The following is a 22,984-nucleotide window of genomic DNA, read 5'->3' on the forward strand; positions in this document are numbered from 1 at the left end:
GACATTTAATGGGTAGGGTTCAAAGTTCAAATCAGGCGTGGCCAGTGATAAAGCAAAACAAATGGATATTAATATGGTTTTGTTTAATTTGTTGGTTTTTATTTTCTTTTCGTATTTTGTGTGCCTAAATTATTTCTGCACAATTTAATGAATTTGTTATGAAAACTATGAAGTATTTGATTTGTTTACATTTTCTGTAATTAGTTGGCTAATCTAAACATTGGAACATTTTGAGTTGCTCGTAGTAATTTTTTGCGCATATTCCGCTCTCGTCTTTCGTTTTCATTATTTATTATTTACTTGATGTTTGAGTTTTTAATTATAAATGCTAATTACGATTATTGTTATTGTGTGGGATAGAAGGGGAGTGGACAAAAGTGCGTTTAATGAATAAATATTTAAAATACAGTATTGCAGTTGTTCTTTCATCTCGTAAAACTAATAAATGCGAATCGAATGCATTCGAATGAAGCATCCGTAAATCGAATTCATTAACTGGCTTAATCATATTTTATCTCTCGTTTAACTTTTTTGTACATATCGACGTTGTGACTTAAATGACTAGTCTTTGGTTGTGTGTTGTCGTAAATTATAATTGTTTAATGAAAACTTGAACTTTGCGTTTGCTTTGAAGAGGAATGTTTTCGTACTTTTTTCTCTATCGAATTGAATAATGCAATACATATTTTGTTGTTGAAGAAACTTTCTGTTGCATGCTCCTGCTGTTAATTGCTAATTGGAGCGGATCGCAAAAAATATTTACAATTAATATACAATGGCGCGAGTTTGTTTACTTTTGCATTTACATTTAAGTTGCTGCAATGTTTGATTGTTTTAAGTACTTTTGTTGGCGTTGGCTTGTTGAGCTTATGTTTGATATGCTTGTCATGGGTTTGTTATTACGACGAGTGGCTATTAAAAAATGAAATGCTATTAGATGCTTGAGCTCATAATTTGATTAATGATTTTGCGGATGATATTGCGACTTCTTCTTCCCACTTTCTCTTCACATTTCGCCTCATCGTTATTTGTTTTACGTTACTTTTTACCAGTTTCAAAGCCCATTTGCTCTCGTCATTGCGGTACAAGAGCGGAATGGAGTCAAAAAAGCCACAAAGTTCTGGACCAGGGTCTGCCCGAGACAGGTTCCCAGAATATGCTTCGCATACATTTGCCCACAAGGCTTAAGCTGAAAATGTCTATTTAAACAAAATCCAAGTGGCAAATGTTGGTCCTATACCAGACTCAACTGAAGCATACCCATTGAAATGGCATATGTGTCCTTGAGGGGCCTATGTTCAATATACCCGAAACAATGCTGGGTGCTCCGATTTAAACTTGTGGCATCATCGGCAGTTGCCAGTTGGGTGCAAACAGAAAGCACGCCCTTTATTTGCTTTAATCCGACGAAATCCCTGTTCTAATGCCGAGCGGCAATAAAGGATGAAACGTGCATGGCATGTAAAGAGCATGTCCTGTGGCCACGCCATGCCACACCGCACCGCAACCCTCTCGCCTGTCTGACTCGATAGTTTGCGGAACGGAAACGGAAGTGACACTAAATTCGTTTCGGTTTTCCCAATTGGCGACACACAGGCAGACCGACAGACAGATACATTTAGGGAGTCCCTGGATGAACTGGCAAAAATAAACTTCACAAAATTGTTACGTGTAATCCCCTTTATGATCTGCACCCATCCATGTGCGCTGCATCTTAAGTGAAATGGGTCCACAGACCTATCCACATTACTGCTGCCAAATCCAGGCGCAGTCCTGGCCCGTTTCTCAGCTGGCTATGACCATGGTGGCTGATGTGGCACCCGGTGGCCAGTGGGTGGCTCGGGCATTGCTTGCCTCCTGTGGCAGTGATGACGATCCCATCGAGGACAACGAACTACTGCTGTTGACCGAGTGCAGCTGCTGTGGCTGATGGTACTCCGGTTCCTCGTAGGCGGCATCCTCGTCGCAGTCGTGTGGATACAGCGGCACATGGTGGTGCGTGTGGTGGTGGTGCGTATGCGAGTGGTGCACATGCTGTTGCTGCTGGTATGGATGGAAGTACTGTTGCTGTTGCAATGGCTGATGTTGCTGCTGCTGTGGAGCAGGCGGTGTGGTCGACGACGACGCTGGCGAGGCACCACCAGAAGGTGGGTGGGGCAGTGGCAGTGGCAGAGGCAGCACCACCGGCAGCGGTTGCAGACCTCGTATGCTGTCCGCCGGGTGGGCCGTGTAGATGTTGCTCCTCCTCAGGTGGTTGTTGTTTATGTTGCTGCTGCTGCCGTTGTGGTGGTGCACATTGCCGCCGGCACCACCCGCCGCTCCACTTGCCCCGCCCGCGCCACTCAAGCCGTTGCCGTGGGCGCGTTTGTTGCGAGACCACCATTGCACGTGCGTGTCTGCGTGTTGGAGAAACCGATGCAGATGCCACACAATAACAAACACGAGATGGTTGCCGAAAAATAGAGAGAAGAGAGGGTGGTGGAGAAACGGGAGGGGGTTAGTTGGTGGGTCACAGTTGCAAAAACAGCCGAATGTTGTGAGAGTCAACACAGGTAAAGGCCTCATAATGGCCAACAGCGGGCACAGTGGAAATCATTCATCTTAAATGCGTTAAAGAAATAAAAAATATTTTGCATTTTAAGATTTTACTTTGTAAGGCTTAAATCTTTACATTTAATTTGCTTATAAGTTTACTTTTAAATGTTTTATTTGCAACTCTGAATGATTATCCACTACGCCCACCGTGCTTGGCCTACGCCCACTGTTTTCTATTTTGGTCAAGTTGGCCATGTGGCTATGTCGAGTATTAGCACTCACCGTTGCGATTGTTGGAGGACTTTTTGCGCCGGCAGCGCACCACGGCAATCATGATGATGGCGCCTAGCAGCGCCGACAACACGGACACGATGATCAGAGTCAGTGGCCAGCCCAGTTCTGTGGCCTTTTCTGCAACAAAAAAGGGGAAAAGGGTAACGGTTAGTAACGGAAGTTATGCAGCCCTCAGCTACCAGTTCTGCACTAAGAAAAAATATATAAAATATATTAGATTGTATAGCCAAAGATAGAATTAAGCTCTATCTTTAATTTCTAAATGCGTATGTATCTTTATTCTTTTTGTTCCAGTAAACTTTAATCAGAATATAAGCTTCGAATTTGTATCCCCCAGTGCATCCCGATTTGTATTCGGGCACTCACCTATCGTTCCCTCGAACATGAATGTGCTCTTGGTGGGCATCGCCCAGGAGCACAAATCACACGTGGTCAGGCCGTCGCTCAGCACCGGCTCGTCGACGAAGAAGGGCGGGCGGGGCGGTGGCGGTACGAAGCGTCCGTTCCACAGGCCCTGTTCACTGGCATCGAAGGCCATTGGCGAGCCGAACAAGTCGTCATCGTCATCGAAGATGTCGAACGTCACGTCACCAAAGCTGCTCAAGTCCTCTGCGGAGCTGGCCACCAGACTGGCAATCCGCGGTGGACTGAAAGTAGGAAATTCGGATGCGGATACGGAGGGCAGGGCGGATGCGGATGCGGATATGGACACAGATACGGATGCAACTTGATTTACAACGTAACCGAGACGCGCATCGTTGCTGTAGTTGCTGTTTGCTACGGATGGCATTTTCCTTTAGTTTTCCGGGTGGGGGATTGAGGAAGTTTTCCGGATGAAGGGGCAAAGCTGCAATCCTTTGACGCTCCTCCTCGCTTATTGCCAGTTATCGCAGTTGTCCGTTAGTCCTCCGTTTGGCGCATGGTGAATGGATTGGGATTTTCGCCGGGCTTCGCCTGTTTTCTCGTTCTTTTCTTGCAATTTTTGGCTGAAAGAAAAATGCAAACGGAAGGAGCAAGTTAGTTTTGCCAATTAAAACCTTAATTGTGCTGTCAGTATTTGCGCATTTCTCCCCCTAAGAGAGAGCTTTCACATTTTTCAGGCGTATCTCTTCGTCTCGTCTAAGCCTTGAGCCGAGTTAACATTCCCTCGCAAGCCAGACCCTCATGTCAGCAATCGTTACTAAATGACTTTTTCTACCTATTTCCAATTTGTAGCCACCCCTGCCTTCTGCACTCGCTGCCTGGCATTTGTATCTCCTCAGCTGGAAATTGAATTTTTGAACAGCTCTGCCAACGTTATCTGCCAGATACTTCGAGTAGCAGAGCCGCACATCGACTGCTGTGGATGCGGATACACATAGAGGACATCAACATCACACATGGCAGCCAATGCTAACGAGAATTGACAGCTTGACAGTTCGATATCAGGCTAGAAGTCAGCATTAGTTACAGTTCCGAGTTCTCAGTGCCTCGAATTTGGTTTATTAAAAACATCCTCCATTGTGTCAGGTCTCCTCCTCTCCTCCTTCCACGTCCAATTATTTTTTCCCTTCTCGGCACTTGTCTGAACAAACTTGATTTGCGAGGCAATAATCCTGATAAATTAACACTAATTTGCAAGCGCCACGAGCGGGAGGAGAAAAACTCCAGCTCGAGCTCGAGCTAATCGGCAGGTGAAAATAAAGCAGAGTGCTTCGTTAGTTGGCTCTGTAGATCTCTGCCTGTCTAAAGCCAAATAAATCTGTTTCACTCCACTTGGCAGTTGGCAACCCTTTCACAACGTTCTAGCTCCTCCGCCTTTCAAACTACTCTTTTTTCGTACCGTTACCATAACCATCAGAGGCCGACACGTTTCAGGCATTAGCCAAAAAATTTTCAACTTCGCCCCAAACAAATGGAAATGCATAGACATGGAAATGTCGACAAAGAAATTTAAAACTTTTACACATGCAAAACTATTATATAAAAACTTTAAGCGTAATTAAAAAATATATATCAAAATACAATGCTTTGTGGTAACTAATAGTTCATATAGCTTGCAAACCTTTTCTCGCAGTGCACCATTTCCACTTGCCACGTGCTTAATTAAGGAAATATGTGCATTGCTATATGAATAAAATGAGTAAAAAATGGGCAGTTTTCCGTGGAAAGTTTAATTCCACTTGCGCAAATAATACTTCATATGCAGAAATGCAGCCGAGTTGCTGGTGCAAGCCGGCCAAAAGGGGCGAGAGTTCGGTGTAAACGATATTTAGTCATTCTTGAAAATGAGAAAACGTGAGGCGCATAAATTGACGCGGACTCCAAGGAAAGGGGGCAGAAAACTGAACTTCCTTCACGCAAGCGAAATTGCGAATCCAACTGCGAATCTCTCTTGGTTTTTTTGAATGAATGAACATGGAGTCGGATGGTTGAGAGGTTTCGCAGGGGGTTTTTGGGGGGCCCGATGCAGAGATACTGTAAAAAGCTGTGTGGGTGGCGGTAATACTTCTTCTTCTCCACTGACTGGGGCTATTAATAAATTTATTTTCGCTGCATGCTTGAAATAAATTGTAGAGTCACGTGAGCCGGGGCTCAGCGCACTTTGATTTGCCTTTGATGGCAGTAAGCTGGTCCCGAAGTTGAGTCTTTGGCAATTCTACTGCGACGACAGCTGTCAACTGGCAGTGCGTGGGTTCCACCCATCTGGATGCCCCAACTCCTACCAATTCCCAATTGAATGTCCAAAAACGCGTCTTCAGTTTCAATCGGTTTTGCGTGGAAACGTGCCTGCCGGCGGCTTCCTCTGTTTGCCAATCGAATGGAGGTGGCACAACCACCGCCCACCAGTCGACAAATAAACAAAACGAGAAACGCCCAGTGCGACAGCAACAAAAGTCGGGAAATCGGAAAATGAAAATGAAAAGTAACAACGGGGCTGCCCCATCAATAACTGAAAGAATGCACAACAATCGATATATATGTATTCACACATCGCCTAGAAGGGAAAAGCAATTACACATGTCCTATTCAATTCCACGCAGCATCGATTCAATATTTATATTTCCAGTCTGTGCCGCTCAACACTCAATCCCCTCGGAAATCCTCGTTCTGCTTTTTAATTAGTGCGAAATGTTTGTACATTATTTTCATTTATGTTTCTCCAGGACTATTATTTGCCCTCGAATATGAGCGTGTAGAAACTAATAATGCCCAAAAACAAGGGGAAAAACTATGCGAAACTGTAGAGAATTGCCGAAATGTGTACTATGCATTCGGGGTTCGAAATTAACACACAGCTTCGCTCCCGCAACTAAATTACCTAAATATGTTAGTGAAATAATTCCATGCACGTTGGGGAAATGCTCAAAATGCAGCTGAAATGGGAAAAATTGGAAAATAATTCAGTGCATTTAATTAAAGGTTATAATCTGGGGAATTATTCATTGAAAGCAAACGAAATCCTCTGATAAGAGCACAGCCAGAGAAATAAATAAAATTAAATCCCAATTAAAGGCAATTTTTAAGCCACAAAGGTCAGGGTAAACGAATTTATTTGCCTTAAAGCCAAAGAGTCGAATGTTTTAAGCCCGAACTGTCAGAGTCTGTAACTTTGGGAAAGTCACAACCGAAAATTGCCACAGTTGGTCTATTTTATCCTTAAGGTCGAAGAGTCAAGCTGAAGACATGGATATTTCGGACGTGTCTGGCATTTTTGGTTGTCTAGGCCAGGACACAGTATTGGCCGAAAAATAAGAGGTATGAAGTTGTACCAAAATAATTGAGTCAACGTGCTGGCATATAATGTAAATGGGACTCGGACAAACCGAACTGATATTGCTATGCATGAAAATTGAAATTTTATTCAAATGCCCAAACAAGTACTCACCAAGGCAGATAAGTGTGACGGCCTTCGTTGGATTTACATAAATTATGAGCACAAGATCTACGAACTCTCATTTTGGAGTGCAGTCCATAGAAAGCGATATTTTCGGGCTGAGGGAAAATTAGTTGATTTGTATGCGCGACCGGACGAAATGGAAACTAATAGAGTTGTATAACGAGTTGGGGGCCTGGGGCAAGAAAAACTGGAAAACCGCAGACCTTTATTTGCTGTCCATGCGACCCTTCGGCAGCTGATAAACTTGGCGTTTTATTGCCAATTCAAATTCAAATTGAAATCAACAAATGTGAACGTAGGGCTGGAATTTCTGTGGGATCTTCGATTCGTTGCGATCGATCGATTTTGAAATTACCGAACACATATGCATAACACTAATGAAGCCGAGATTAGATTTGAGATTTCGTTTAACAGCGGACTTGGGATATTATTATGGGATATCCATTGTTGAGCACCTGACATGCTGGCCAGATAAGCTCGAAATGAAAATAAACATTTCTATTTTTTCGAAAGGTAGTTAAGATTAGGCAACAATGGTTGAATCTTGGTCTAATTTTATAGCCCTGTTAAGGATTTAAGATAAGTTTTTTTTTTCGAATTTACACCATACCATACAGAAAATTCTCTCCATTACTGGTTTGAGATAAGTAAGTTCAGCTTCTCATAAAATTTCCCCTTTCGACAAAAAGCAATGTCTTGAGCCCCAGAAACCAGCTAGTTAATGCTGTCTTGGCTTACGTCAAAATTGATGAAATTTCACCCCGTTTCCCCCTGGTAATACCGTAAAGCATGCTGCCAAACAAAAGCCAAGAGATTTGAGATGCCTGATTTTCCCTTTTTGGCATCTGGGCATATCAAAACTGACTCTGAGCCACACACAGCGTGTGGGAGCTCCCTATCTGCTCCCTGACGTTTGTGTTCTCCTCTGCGTTCCCAGATTCATAATTTTCGACAAACAAATCGCTTTATAATCCCCTTTCAAACGCACTCACCCAACCGGCAGGCACTTGGCTCCGTTCTAATCCTGAGCTGTCAATAAGACATTAAAGCCTCGAGTAGTCTGCCTTATTTTCGGGATTGGATGGAGGAGTTCGGGGTTGGGTCTACGATCGAGTTACAGAAAACGCATTCTGTTGAAAGAAAAAGGACGCCCTGGTCGTAAAACCTACGCATACGCTTACCCTCAAGATAGGGCTCAACGCATTGCTCTCACACTTGTTGAGGAAAACATAAAAAATGAAAAGAAGTGGGGGGCAGGGCACTTGAAATATTTAGGGTTTAGTTCGTTGCATGTTTATGATAGATATTTTGTTTAAAATTTAATTTTCACTTAGACACAAGTTATGACTGCGAGGAGGAGCAGTCCGTTTTCAAACATTTCTGCTGCCAAGTGTCTAATGCAATTTGCCTGCGAACAAACTCAATAAAGGCTGCGCTGCGTTGAATGGACGGGGGAACTTTGCGGATGAGCAGGAGGAGCTGTAGGAGCAGGTTCAGCTGATAGATTCCCCAGGACAGCCGCGGGCCACACACGCGCAGAAAGGAATAGAAGGCAGCTTTGGAGCCTCACCTTTTGGCCGGGGCCACTGTGCTCTTCGCAATCATTTTTCTTGCCAGCAGCAATGGTACAGTGGAGCCACGTTACAGGCTACTCCTTACCAGATGGGTTCTCTGTGTGTTTCGCTTGCTGGGCAGTGCACTGTACTGTACAAAAGACCTGGCCTGCAGCCAGCAGTCCATCCATCCATCGACTCCTGGGTCCCGACTCCCAGGGAAATAATCAAAAGCAGAAAGCGAAAAAGTAAAATAAATACGAAAATCAATATGTAGGCGTAAGCAGCAGCTAGGTATCCATAAGATACAGATACACACACACAGGAAACATAAAATGAATTAATTCCTTGTTGTTGGCACAGGCGAACAACGCAGTCTAATCGAAAAGCAAGTGAAAACAGCCACTACCCCCTTTACACTGCAATCGAACATATTGAAATATGATTCATTCATAACTTTACATTTATTCGGATGTATATAGACCTAGTTCACATATAGAAGCTGTTTGCATTTTCTGATTGTAGATTGACCATTTTGGAAGTTTAATATCTTTACTTCCTCATAAATCATATGTACATTTTCGGCATAGGTTTGTCCAGTGTACATACTCCTTCCTCCAAGAACAATAACTTCTCCCAATCTGGTTGGTGGGCGTGGCTGGCAAAGACTGCGCAAACATGTTTAGGGCGGCTGAGAGCTGCAAAAGCCCCGCAAAAAAAAAAAATAAAACAAGGACAGAGACACAAATCTTGGCACATAAAACAATTAGCAGGCTGTAGCAGGGGAAAATGGGTATGAGAAGGGCTGTGCGGCTTAGTGGAGGGTGTGGTGAGAATAAATGACAACAGTTTCGGGGCTGTGGAAATTAGTTTGAATCCCCAGTCCCCGCTATCACCAGCCACAATCATATTTTATTCTATTTATTTTTCTTCATGTTTTTCGGGGCTGCAGAAATTTATGAATATTAAATGAGCAGAGTCAAAACCAGCAGAAATTTATGGCACATGCAAATGCCTCATATATCAAGTGGCTGTGTGAAGTCATAAAGCAAAAACAAATCTGGATGAGAGGAAAAGCCAGGAGGAGGAAAAGGACAAATGTCCAGTCTCTAGGACAATGTCAAGCCGAAAGGACAGGACATGGCAGGACAAACAAATTTCCAATCGCAAGCAAAACATTTTCCCTGACATTAATAGCAAAATAGGAAAATACATATGAAGCCGGAGGACTTTCGTTCACCATGCTTTATATAGAGATAATGCAAAGGCGGGGTATGTCATCATGTCTGCCTGCTTGACTGGCAAAAACAATAGATTAACGTTCTCTGCTTTTGTCCTGGCCGAGAAGACGACAGAAAAAGGTCAAAGTTGGTAGAAAATCTGAACAATGCGAGGCTAGATGTTAAAATAATAAAGAAATTGGGATGTGAGAGATAAATTGAAATAGCCATAAATATATTATCGTGTCAGGATAAAGTTTACCAGCTAACTGAAAAGAAAAACCGTGTAGATAAAAATCTCTATGAACTGGGCAGTCTTGCAACTTTTCACTGGGTTATCAGGTTAACTACTCACGCCCCTCAGAACCCTCCATCAAATTAACAACTTTCAATGGTTCTCAATAAACTTGATTCAAACTCCAACTCGAATCGAATTATAAACAAATAAATACATAAAACAGCCGGGAGGGAGGAACTCTTTGCTGGGGAGCTCATAAACCAAGCTAAAAACCGAGCACATAAAAGCCAATGCCAGAGCAGTCAACAATATTGGCCAAGACGACGCAAAATGGCCATCAACTTTAATTGAGTTGAAGAGCAAAAGAAAAACACCAGCACAACCAGCTGGAATATAAGGAAGAAATATCTTCGACTTTGTTCCGAGGGAGGGAAAATCCACTGAGCTGAGCTGAGCTGGCCGAGAGCGGAAGGAATTTTAGCAAATTAGATTGTTTTCCACTTGAGTTCGTTTTAACGCTTACAGACGCCCAGCAGTCAGGAGCCGGCCAAAAAGAAAAAAAAACTCTGGCTCGAAATGGTACTGACTCAGCTCAGTCCTGTAATCTCATTGCCATTCTCTCTTTTTTTTTCGGGCGGTGGTGCTGGTACTTGTTTTACTGTTTCGGAGTTACCTTTCCACCTGCCCCCGCACTTTGCCGTTTACCTGCACTGCTAAAATACAAACAAACCAACTTGAAAAAATATTGGATTCAATTTGTTAAAATATTTCATACGATATATAAAATTAACTTATTTAAAGAAACGACTTCAACGATCTTTAACATATTCTCTGATGTAAGATATACTCATATCATGTAAACAATCCCTTTATCGTTGATTTTCTTGGTAAAGTACCCCAAGTGAAATAGTAAGGTAAGTTGCCAATTATTTTTGTGCGCGTGTAGTTGGAGCTTTGGAGGCACTGCAGCCACCCACCGAGCGGCTGCGAAAAGCAGTAACAAGCCCCAGAAGAACAACGAGGGTAAGTGGAAATGTTGCCGGGTTTCCGTTCCCTGGAACAATCATCACTCACTCGGTCGGCACAAAATTGATGATAATAATCGCACGTACTGGCGGGGCCAACAATTGCCGAGGAGTGGGCACCAGTACCCAATCCCAGTCCCAGTCCCACCGGGCTGCTCCGCTTTTCGAGGGGCAGAGCAGTAATACCAGGGCTTACCGCCCGAGCTGCGCTCCAGATGATGGCCAACAGCTGCTCCGGCAGAAACTCCAAAGGGGCACCTTGCAGCGCTGTCATTAAAGCCAATAAAGTGGTCGCCAAATGACATTGTCAGCGCGTCGCTTCAAAGGCAGCTGTTAAGCCCCCATCCTCTAAACCAAAATGCACAAAAGAAAAAAAAAAACACCCAACGCCCCACTGTACCGCACCGTGACGACCCCACTGTATACCCGATTTTGCTCCAGTTTTTTGTTGGTTTCGCTCAGATGTTCTTTTTGTTTTTATCAGCGACAGCAAAAAATGAAGCGAATTTATCTCTATTACAGCTAGCTGCTGCCGTGCCACGCCCCTTTGTTGACGCGCCCATCATTTGTATTGTTGACATGTTGTGCTAGGGGGCGGGGGCGGAATCGGGGGCGTGGCTGGCAAGTGATAGAGCTGATACAGATTTGAGCAGACAGCTGCGGATGAGACTGAAGCTCCATTCCAGGACTCTAAAAGCAAACTCGAGTTGAGCCCACTTTGGACATTTTCTGAAAAATGATTGATGATCCTCCCAAAACGATTTTCCACTTTAAATCCCAAAAAAATGCGAATCGAAATTACGCATCTAGCGGAAATAATGGAAAATACTTAGCATAGTCAAGATAATCTTGAAGAAAATCTATCTTGCGGCTTAGACATTAAATCTAATTTAAATCTAAAACTATTTGTCTTATTGAAATATTATAGTAATTCATATTACCACATTAATTCATAATTAAACGACTTAAGTCCGTTAGCTTAAATCCTCTTAAAATCGAGTTTACTAAGGAAATTCGCAGTGAAAGGGAACCTGTTCTTCAGTTGAAAAACTTTGTCACTCTATTAATCCACTTGCAGAATAAATCTTCCCAATGCAACCCAACCCACTGGGAATGTTCCCACAGCGAAGAAGCCTCTCCCCACATTCTGCATAATAAATCAACATAAACAATTTTCCAAAATGTAAATATCATAAAAGATTGTTAACATTAACTGTCTAATTTGTTGTCATTCCGAGTGGCCGCCACCATCATCAGTCCCTCATTTTAGATATTTCAGAGCTTGTAGCCGCTGTCGTCGTCTTTGCCTCTCGAGAGCTTCTTCAGTAGAAAAGCAGAAGTCGGAGTAGCTGCGACATGATGAAGAGAAGGCGGCAAAATGGCCTGCAGCGATTCTGGCCCAAACCAAAGGGGGAAAAGCAACAGCAGCAACGTGAAAAGCTACTCAACCAGCAGAAGTGGAAACGTGTTTGAGCAACCCGCACGCTAATAACTCCGCTTTTGACGGCTGGTAAATTAATGACAGACCAAATCATTTTGGCCAACTTAAATCACTGTAAAAGCGGCAGGCAGACACAAGATGAAGTAGCACTCAGATAGAGCCTCCTAAATTCTGGACAAACATTAATAAACCAAAGGCTTTTAGAGCTTCCCGAAAAGTAAAAACGAAGAAGACAAAGAAAAACGCAGCGCTGCAACTGCATGCATAATTGCCGACCAACGGTTTCCACTAAAAGTTTTTCACTGGAACGCGACGAAGGTTTTTCTATCATTCTCTCTTTTTTTTTTGTTTTGGGGGAAAACCGTTGTCTTGTCTGCGTCGGAATATCCGATTCCGAATCCGAATCCAAATCTGAGAGAGTCCAGGGCCTTGGCATGACCATGACCATAGATATAGCCATAGTGGCTTGAATCCAAATGGAGACGACATGGAAAACCTTTTATCTAAAAGTGCTTTCTGCTTTCCCCGCGCTCTTCTATTTCTACATTTTTTTGGGTTTTCTTTTCACCCCTGCCATCTTTAGTGAGATGTCTGTATTAGCCAGGCAAATGCAACTGGAAATTAGGCAACAGACAGCAGTCGACTCAACAAAGCGAAGAGGAGCCAACACAACTAAAACACTGGGCCCAATAATTTGCGGCTGCAGTCTGGCGGCTGAAACCCGAAAAAATACTCCACAGGGGAAAAAAACACCACACAAAGAGGGAACAAAGCTGAAAAAAAATAACAGAGGCCGCTAATTTAGTTACTAACGCTTCACAAAAAACAGAAAAAGAAAAAAAAACAAGAACACAGGCCCAAAAGACCCAAAAACCCTCATGTACCTGCGGTTAACTGGCCAGTGCAGTTTAGTGTTTGTTGTTTGATGGTGGAAATTGTGTAGCCGCCGCTGCTGATGATGGCTAATTAGTAGCCCCTCTCTCTCTCTACTAAAAATCTATCATATGATGATGTCTTAGTTCGCCGGCTAGAACAACAATAGTATTGTCTTCTATCGGGGGTGGGGAACCCCCTAATTGACTGCCTTTGTTGGGTGAAAATTGCTGCACATTAAATGGCAACGCAGACAAAGGGGAGACATCGAAGTTTTCTATATATTCGTAGCTTTTCAACTCTTCAGTGCCAACCGCAATTTAATTGGTCTAATAAAAGTTGGGCACAAAACGAGTGGAGCATCCATAGATGTACATATATTTTAATGCTAATGTGCACACATTTGTCGAGCAATCCACATTAATCAGCATTGGGGCCGACCAATGGCGGTGAAAATAAATTTATTCAGGTTTATATATTGTATTTTCTGTTTTACGCTTTGTCCGGAATTACGTAATATATGTTTTGCGGTTTCACGGTTGTTCCTGGCATTGGAATTGTGTTCTCCGGTTATACAGCCAACTAAAGTTTTAATTATAAAAGCGGTTTCAATTAAGCGAAGCACTGGAATCATTAGTAGAGACAAACATTTAAAAGCATTCATTAACAGAGCTTACTATAAAAATTTTTCTATTTTACAAGGCTCATTTTACATGTTGTACATGTAGTCTCTGACTTCCCTTTTGTTAGTTCCTACAAACATCCCAAATTATTTTCAGGTCTCCCCTCTATCCTGTTTCAGTTTCGTTATCTTGCGGCTACCTATTGATATCCTACACATTGGAATGCCGCTTTCAACACACTCGCTGGCAACCCTCAATTTCCCCGAATTTCCGAACCCTTTAGCCAACACATTCCTGGCATATTTCCCCCACTTGCACTTCACTTTGGGCAACCACAACAGAAAACAGCTCCTTGGCCAAATGGGCATGCAGAGCATATTACATTTCCTCGGCCAACTCGAAATTCTTCCACCTGTCTGAAATTAAATGCCGACTCCAACACCTTCGCAACACCACTTGCCTGTTTTCCGATATTTGTTTTAATTTTAAGCCAACCGCAGAGTCAGAAAGTGGCACCCACGCCTTGGGGTCCGAAAACCTAAAACCAAAAGCAAGAACCGAATGAACCTTGGCCAAATGATGCGTGAAATTCAATACAGTAGCTGGGCTCCTCCCCCATCTATACATTTTCAGGACTCCGGGTCTGTTAGTGTAAACACAAGCCGCATAATACAGTACTGAATCCTACTCCTGAATCCCAAACGGCAGTAAAAAGGATGAGCACTGATGGTGGTGGGGGAGGGGCAGGACGAAGGACGATGATGGGCTGACTAAGTGTTCCTTGAGTTTTATTTTTTTCGGTTCGGTTAAGGTCTGGGGTTCTGGTGGTGTTTGTTCTTCGCTTTGCCGAATGTGTGAAAAGGCATCAAATGGCGTTAAAAATGCTTAAGTACACTAAAACAAGTTAGCACTTCAAGAAATATTTTCGACAAACAAAAGAATTTTTCTGTCCGAAAAAGAGAGTAAGCGATTTTTACTTTTATGACATATAAATGGAAATTAGAAAAGTTTCTCCAAATTTTTAGAATATAGTAATATTGAGTTCAATCCTATAGGTACTTGCACTGAAAATAGTAGGACAAACTAAGGACATTTCTGCAAGTGCACATGTCAGTCAGTCCCCGGGCAGCTTTGGGAATGGTTTTTACTTGGGCCTGGGTTGGATTCTGTCTGTGGGCTTGGGATTGAGATTCGGCTTGGGTTTGGCACTGGCACTGAACCTGCTGCGACCATAAATTCCATTGATTGTCGCGCCAGCGTTTTGTATGACAAGTTCGAAGTCTTGTATTGTCTGTCGCCTCGTTTAGTCTTGCGTTTGTATGACTTCTGGTACCAGCCAGCCACACCCTGTCCCCTGGAGTCCCCGGAAACCCCCTGATGGTCTCTGAGAAGCCCCCCCTTAGCCCCCTGAAACTCCACCTCTGCTGCCACTCACCTGCCAGCATTCGTTTGTTTACTGCCTGCTGCCGCTGCCGCTTCTTTAGTTTCTTGAGTTTCCCTGGCCCGCATGTCACATAAACCGCATCTGGGAGTCCGGACTGCGGAATCCCCGGCCCTGCGATCCGCCACTTGGGAAGTGTGAAGCGGAAACCAAACAAAAGCCGCCTAAAACAACTGCAGGTAAGACTCGGCCAGAAGATAAGACGTCTGTCTGACGTCCTGGGCATAAGCGAATTTTAATATTGTATACTGAGCTGTGCCGGAGACTCAATCTCAGCTCAATCTATTCAATCTCTGAGGCGCTTGCTTTTCTCACTTTTAGTTTTTGTTTACCTTAGAACGGGGCAACAACGAGAAACTTTAAGAGAAATCTCCCGAAGAGCCAACGCTTTTTGATGGCCTTTTTACACCTCCCGGACTTGAGAGCAGCGAAACTATCTGGAATCTCATTCCGCTGGCCTTTTATTTGAGTTGTCGCTGCTTACTTAACAACTTGTCGCCACGATTGCCCTCTACCCCCATGGAAAATCGTCCTTTTCTCCCTTCTTGGGTAACAAAATTGCCAGCATGTCCTTTGGCCAAAGGCATAAAAAGCTGACACGAGACTCCTTTTTTCCCCTACTCTTTGGCACCCTTATTCTTTTTTGACGGTTTTGTTTGCTGGCCTCCTTTACATAACTGGCTTCAAATTTTCCTTAGTGCCCTCAGCGTCTCTTAGGTTGGCCAAGTTTCGTCTGAAGGGTTTTCCAAGTGATGGAAACGAAATTTTTGACACGCGCGCCGAAATTCGAAGGTTTAAATCTTTTCACGGACTTTTGCAGAAAAGTTTAGAAACAGAAATGGCGAAAAAAGAGTTAAAACTTTCTAGATTTGAAGCCACATACTCTTAAATTGCATTTGGGAAATAGTTTCAGATAACTACGACTTAAATGTGCATATTCCATTTCAATTTCGCCCATTCGCCATTTGAAAAGCATTTCAAATAATTTCCAACTTTTTCCTTTGTCACCTAAAAACTTTGTCCTCGAAGGCGAAGTAACTTCAGCCAACACATTCGGCCATCACTTATTGTTACTGTCGAAAATTCCTTTTCCACATTTCCATCGAACTTGGCCACACACACAAACTTGGACAAACTGCTAAATCCTTTGGCCAGCAAGAAAAAGAAGCGGGGAAGTGGAGGGGTGGAAGCAGGAAAGCCAATCTCTTTTTAAGCTGTTCAACAAAAAAACTTTCACTTTGTTGCCCAGGACGATCAACGCTAGAAGTTTGGTCCTTCGGGGGTGGGGGAAAGTTCTAAAAAGTTCCGGTATTAAGTCCATTTAACCCGCCATTGAACTTTACGCCTCAACGACCAGCTAATGCAACAAAAACTGCAAAACCAAATCTACGTAAAACCAACAACCAGACTTAAAAACTAAAAAAACACTATGGAAACCAGAGGACCAGCAAGGACAACAAAGTAAATGAGCAGCCTGCCAAAGGGATGAGGACGAAAATCGAGCAGGCAAATGTGCAAAAAATGGCAAATGAAACGAAAAACTTTTGTGGCAACAGAATTTTCCCTGTTCGCCGTGTTCTTTTTTATGGTTTTCATTTTTTTTGCACTTGCAACCTGCAGAGAAAAAAAGAGAGAGAAAAATTCAATAAAATAACGCTTTCCATCTGAGCAAAGTAGTAAGAGGATAAAACTAAAATAAAGTTTTCCCCGTGCGCCGTGGCGAGGACAATTTTCGTGAAATTTGTACAGCCACGCCCCCCTCAGGGGTCTGCCGCCCCCTTGGATCAGCAGGTTCGTACCACCATTTGGCATTAAAGTTTAACAATGGACGCTGGCGCGTGTGAAAGAAAGGAGCGAAAGAGCGAACGGAAGTAAAAGAAACCGCAAAAGTATTTCAAGAAGCAAAAAGAATGGAGCAGGGAAGCGGAAGAAAGAAGTGGGCGGAGAGCGAGGAACGATGCGGGGGCGTGGCATTGGCGGCCATTTGTACTTAAACTGATCTATTTTTGTTGTAGCTCAAGTTTCTGCCCCAGCATCTGTATTTGTATATGTGTATCTGTAAGTGTATCTGTATCTGTATCCATGTGTAAGCGTGCGTTTATCCTGCTTACAGTTACACAGATAAACATTTTCGTTAAGAATAAAAATGCACGAGCAAGAAAATAAGATGGGGGGCTAAGGATTCTAGAAGAACATCCTTGGGAACCGCCCACCGCCCACATTTTGTGTGTGACTTGTTTGAATGCATACTTTGTCTGGCGCTAGCAAAATGTTAAATTCACAGGCAGCATATGCTGCACTGGATAAAGAAGAAAGTCAGAGGCGCCCCAAAAGGGGTTGACTAGCTGATGTTTTATTCCTAGCATACTACTAACATTTTAATAAGGAAATTTAAACTCTTTCATATGCTACTTAAAGGTATATAATCTTTGACAATTATTGTCTTGCTATGAGTTTAAAGATACATCATATAACCCCTTAAGATACCTCCTGGAACATCCTTGAAAATTCCGCTACTTCCTTGGCATCGCACAACTTGCTATTATCGCAAGATAAATGCCAGTTCCACATAACTAAGACTTACCCGGAGTCCTGGCTCGGCTGCAGCTTGCTCCAGCAGCTGGATGGATGCTGGTTTTCAGGCTGCTTGGATGAGTCCAACAAAGCTGCTAAGCCGCCGGCAAGGATAAGCAGTGGAAAAAGGAGCAAAAGAAAAGGGGTGTGAGGAGGCGAAAAGAAGGACGAACCTGCATAACTGATGCAGGCCTCCCACAGGATCTGGGCGTGGATCCTGGAACGGTGGCATTTGCGGCATCCCTGCACCGAGATCCTGGCGAACTCGTTGTGCCGGCAAAACTGCGCCCCGGAATTTTAATAGAGCAAATTTCAACAACAAGCCAGAAAAATAAGAGCGAATAGAATGCACAGGGAAGGATGAAATTGTGCGGCGTTTTATTCTGCGCTGGTAATAAAACTTCAAAATGAAGTTTAGAAAACTTTTTAAATGCCTTTCGCCAAGACGATGGACAGGCGGTGAAGTATGGGGGCGTTCTACCTCCTCCACTTGTTCAAATTTTCCCCCCAATAACTTAACCACGCACAAGGCACACACCCACTGAGAGGAGAAGAAAAAATAAATAAAACAGGGCTATTATAATGATGATGACGCCTACAACACAACGCCCACGCACACGCCCCGTTTTGGAAAGAGCCTCGTAGGATCCGCGCAAAATGCTAAACGGGCCCCAAGGACCAACGCAGCCAGGACACACGGCTCGGCTCTGCCCGGCCAGCTTTTTGCAAATTTACGATTATGATTATTACAAGTCGACGTTTTCTGCCAAGGATTCAAGGATTCGTGTTGCCGGAGTGGGAGTGAGCCTGTCATTTGGCCAGCTGTTGGCGAGAAGGCTTCTACTCCTGTTTCCCAAGATGAAGAACAAGTGCAAAAGAATGCGTCAAGGCATTTTAGCACTTTGCCCCCAGACAGAGTCCCATCTGAACGCCAGAGACCCCCATCCAAAGTTGGGCCAAAGTTATTACAACTCTTAAAGATGCCACCGGGGCAGGATGTATCCTAGGGATGTGCTGCCTCGTCCTCGAGTTCTCGGTGGGTGGGTGGTGGTTGGGCGGAGACATTGACCTCCAGCGGGTTGTTGGACAGCGTCTGGAAATCGGCAAATTCCATGGGGCATAATAAACGTAAGATAAAAGTCAAAGAGGGACAAAAATTATATAATAAACTGTACAACGAAATGAAATTATTGCAACGAGGGTGGGCCAAGCTGGGTCGTTATCGGGGGGCTTCGCTGTACTGCTCTCGAAGCTGGTAAATAAAAGTTTGATGTGCAAGCATTTCGTAAAGTTGGCAAAGTTTATTTGCAGGTTGGCTTTGCAGATACACTCAATGGAGTTGGGTTGTTTTTGCTTTAGGTTTTCATTCAGCATGGCCTTACTTTAAATAAATGTGTTGTTTTGAAATCGGGGTGAAAAACCATATTTATATTTGTACACTTTCAGATGGTACAAATCTAAATACAAATCGTAATGTTATTGCCGGTAGTGTATTTTCCGTGTTGGTATAAATCAAATATAGAGTATTTTAACAAAGACACACCTAAACAAATTTCGTTCCGCGCTTGTTATTAAAACTTTAAACATTTTGCAACTCTCTAGAGGGAGATCGAAAAAATCTGTTCTCCGGGTACTGTTAAAAAATTCTGAACTTTTGGGCTGGGTGATGTGGCACACCTACACACCAGCATATACACGTACACCGAGGGGCACAACAATAAGCCAGGAATGCAGGTGAGTGAGGGGTTGGGAAAGGGGGCGCAGGCGAACAGCACAGGGCGCTTTGGGCTTATCAAGTTGAGCGCATCAAATTCTCAAAAATAATATACCAAATCATAAAAGCATGACGATGAGCAATTTACCAAAGCCAAATACTCAGAGACGAAACAAACACGGGATGAAAAAAAAAAAATGGGACGGCGTATGGAGGAAAAGATTCAAATCGAGAACGTGCCCCAAACGAAGAAGAAGTGCCCCAGTCAAGACGATTATGTACGTATAAATAGGTATACTTTCGGTTGCGCTGTAAAAACAACAAACTAAATGATTAATGATGAACCGCTTTTGTCTGCTAGCAAAGCATTTCATTTTCACTTTTCCACCGAGGCAGCTCTGGCTCACTATGAACCCCACAATTGGAAATTGAAAATGTTATTTTTCAACTTGAACTTCGATTGCTGGCATCTCGCCTCGCTTTCCACTGCTGGCCGTAATCACTTTGTCATTGCCATCATTTTTCAGCATCAATTGTTTAGCGGCTCGACATAAATTCACTTCAGAACCAAAAGCGAAGAAACACAAGAGAAAGAGAACCCGCTCTGGGTCTAATGGAAATTGAGAGATACAAGAATCGAAGCCGAGCAGCTCCAAGTGGCCCGTCACAAATGTATCTGCAGTTCGGAAAACTCGATGGGCTTCAGCCTGATGGAGTGGACTTCCCTGGAATTGGCCTACAGCTTGGCCCGCTTTTAAGTCGCACCGAAACAGAGATCAAAAGAAAAATCGTTGACTTACTCGAGACGAAGTCGGGCTTAAGCTTAAGAAATATTACCTCAATATATAAAATGATCTAGTAGCTATAAGTATGTCCAGTAACTTGCACGGGATTAATACAAATCTCTGTTGAAGTTTTGACTCAAGTGCATAAGGAAATTCTTTAGTACACATATATAATAACCATATAAATTAATTCGAAATGTAAAACAAACCGATTTCATATAATATATAATATACACACATATATAATAACCATATAAATTAATTCGAAATGTAAAACAAACCGATTTCATGCCAAATGTCAAAGCTTTACATTTCTGTTAGTCACAAGCGATTTGTAATGATAAAGCCAGATTTCTCAGCTTATATTAAACGAATCTCCACGGACTATGGTTTGGATACTGCGACTATTGCCAATCCTTTGCGTTAGCGTTTTAGCTTATCAGAAAGATGACAGTGCCAATAGCATTATACTTAACGATGGAGCTATAACGGTAAACACCTCCACATCGGGACTTACGGAAGCGGAGGGAAATACCTATGTACCAGGACCTGGATTCTTTCAAGAGACTATCCTTGGCAAAAAAGCGATTGGTTCAGCTCCTCGATTGCCAGATCTTGGAAATAATATCGTCGTTATGAGCGAAAGTAAGCAATTGAAGGCCGGTGAAAAAAATATTGTTAACTCCAAAGTGCAAACGGTTACAAGAATGCCCAAAAAGTCAAAGACAGATTTATTTCATGGTATAAAATTATTTCAAGGACCCATTAATCAGAGGTTTGAACACGATCTCTATGACCATCATCACGATTAAAACATCCTTCAAATTTATTTGTTAGAGGTGTTAATTGAAAATAAATCCAAGACAATATATTAAAATATCACAGACTAATATAAAATTCTTTTAAATGCTTTGAAACGCTCTTAAGTTAATAACTGGTTACAAATTATAGTAATTTCGAGTATGAAATCGAAAGCATTTACTCAGGTACCAACTAATTTGGCATTTCACGGGAAACTAGATTTCTAACTATAAAGTAATTATAAGAAACTAATCTATTTACTTTGTCATAAGTATTTAGTCGTATCTTGCCAGTCTTGCCAATACATTCTTTCATAAATCATTCTAGGAATCGAAACAAGCTTAGCAAGCAGGCAATTGGATGAAGGAAATGCTGAATTCTTGAAACTCACCTCGTTTTGATGTGCAGCGATGTGTTTGTGTGTGCCAATTAGCCCGTTACGTTGCCAATTGGAATGTTCACTTGACTTTGCCGTGTGCTCAATGCGCTTTTTATGGCCAATGTTGCAGATGCTGTGTTCCTGTTGTCCTTTTCACACGGCGACAACGCGGCGAAGACGTAATCCACAACCTGAGCACCGTTTAGTGTGGCTCGTTGTTGTTTTAGTTGTTGTTTTAGTTGTTGCTGTGTTGCAAGGATAACGGTAATTAACCCGTCGGGGTCGCCTGGCCGCAATTGCATGCCAGTCGTTGGGTTATTGGCCGCCACCGAGCCGCTCGCTTGACACTTTTCAAACTTTTTCTCTCTCAGTTGGGCAGCTTTTTTATTCGCACACTCGGCGTTTAGAACAACACACACTCATGTACAATGGACGACACACACACACTGGGACACACTTCACTATGCGCTAATTTTTTTATTCCGCGGCTGCATTTGCTTGCCTTTTACACTTTTTGCCTGGGTCCGCGTTGCAAATCTTAGCGCGTTGTTTTTAAAGAAAATTCCAAAGACGACGACAACGGCAGCCGTGTTGTTCTGTATGTGTTTTTCCTTACTTTTTTTAGATTTGTTTTTTTTGTTTTGTTTTTGTATTTGTATTTGTTTTTTTTTTTGCCGGGTCTGGCGCTCCGGCGGCAGTTCTTCCGCAGAAACAAGCTTGCAAGCAGGTTGACCAAGACCAAACCGAGTCCAAGATGCAGCAAGGAGTTCGAGGTGGAGGTGAAGGTGGTCGCTGCTAGCTGGTTGCTGCCTGCTGCACAAGTTGCAGCCAAAGAAGTTGCAAGTTGCAGGGGCGCGGCTGCGGGCTACAATCTGCAATCTGTTTGTGGCATTAAATCAGTGAACCAAGACGCTCCTCCGCTCGGCGGCCAGATTTGTTTATGCCTCCTCACTGGTTATGCAAATTTGTACTACAGCTGTACGTACAGCTCAATTAACGCGGCATTCTTGGGTATTCTGCCAAACTGCCGATCGCACACATTGATCACCGCACAAAATCACTTAACAATCGGGGTTTATGTATCATATCAAATCATATAGTGGTACCCTGAATTGAAACTAATGTTGCTGATGGGGGGTTGCTATGTTGCCAATGTTGCGAGCTGTTTTTGGTTCTGGTTTGGTTTTTTGTGGGGATATCGTCGTCCGCGGCCCGCTGACTTTTCGGCTGGCAACGTTTCGAACCGGTCTCAAGTACAAACTGAACGGCACGCACTGGGAACAGGTCCGTCGAGGTCCGTGGAACATGGGCGGAACGCCATGGAACCGGCACACTCAACGCCCCCGAAAACTCACTCAACGCTTGAGCTGGCAGCTCGAGTGGAACTCGGGGTGGAAATCACTCGGCATGGAGTCTTTTCGGGAGCAAGTCGGTCAGGTGTTTAAGCCGCTGCCGCAGTTGCGTCCGCATCTAATTGTGAATGATTTATGTGGGTCGTCGTCCCCCACCGGGCGGCACCACCAGCAGCTAGGAGCACTAGCACCAGCACCAGCACCGCACCATCGATATGCAGCATAACATCGGGGCATCAACGAATCCACTCTTTTG

At 43.4% G+C, this 22,984-nt stretch overlaps 3 protein-coding genes across 3 annotated transcripts; 1 reads left to right on the plus strand and 2 right to left on the minus strand.

Moving 5' to 3' along the window:
- Positions 1–74: 74 nt before the first annotated feature.
- On the minus strand, positions 75–22,627 carry LOC117139649. Its single transcript, XM_033302111.1, has 4 exons — positions 21,389–22,627; positions 3,196–3,815; positions 2,818–2,946; positions 75–2,396 (listed from the first exon to the last, which is right to left on the minus strand). Exons 2-4 carry the CDS (start codon positions 3,617–3,619, stop codon positions 1,786–1,788), a joined length of 1,164 nt encoding a protein of 387 aa, XP_033158002.1. The 5' UTR covers positions 3,620–3,815; positions 21,389–22,627; the 3' UTR covers positions 75–1,785.
- Positions 6,096–17,142, minus strand: LOC117139650. Its single transcript, XM_033302112.1, has 2 exons — positions 13,071–17,142; positions 6,096–6,185 (listed from the first exon to the last, which is right to left on the minus strand). The coding sequence occupies exon 1, from the start codon at positions 15,347–15,349 to the stop codon at positions 14,732–14,734; it is 618 nt and encodes a 205-aa protein (XP_033158003.1). The 5' UTR covers positions 15,350–17,142; the 3' UTR covers positions 6,096–6,185; positions 13,071–14,731.
- On the plus strand, positions 20,559–21,082 carry LOC117139651. Its single transcript, XM_033302113.1, has one exon. It carries the CDS (start codon positions 20,583–20,585, stop codon positions 21,006–21,008), a length of 426 nt encoding a protein of 141 aa, XP_033158004.1. The 5' UTR covers positions 20,559–20,582; the 3' UTR covers positions 21,009–21,082.
- Positions 22,628–22,984: the final 357 nt, after the last annotated feature.

The sequence above is a fragment of the Drosophila mauritiana genome, chromosome 3L (assembly GCF_004382145.1).
Source record: "Drosophila mauritiana strain mau12 chromosome 3L, ASM438214v1, whole genome shotgun sequence".
Taxonomy (NCBI): domain Eukaryota; kingdom Metazoa; phylum Arthropoda; class Insecta; order Diptera; family Drosophilidae; genus Drosophila; species Drosophila mauritiana.

Bases quoted from the DNA above. Each gene is read 5' to 3' on its own strand.
- LOC117139649 (XM_033302111.1), bottom strand. From the start codon at position 3,619: ATGCCATCCGTAGCAAACAGCAACTACAGCAACGATGCGCGTCTCGGT. The intron at 2,947-3,195 runs GTGAGTGCCCGA...TTTTTGTTGCAG, and splicing joins CATGTTCGAGGGAACGATAG to AAAAGGCCACAGAACTGGGC. The intron at 2,397-2,817 runs GTGAGTGCTAAT...TCCAACACGCAG, and splicing joins GTCCTCCAACAATCGCAACG to ACACGCACGTGCAATGGTGG.
- LOC117139651 (XM_033302113.1), top strand. From the start codon at position 20,583: ATGGTTTGGATACTGCGACTATTGCCAATCCTTTGCGTTAGCGTTTTA.
- LOC117139650 (XM_033302112.1), bottom strand. From the start codon at position 15,349: ATGCCCAGGACGTCAGACAGACGTCTTATCTTCTGGCCGAGTCTTACC.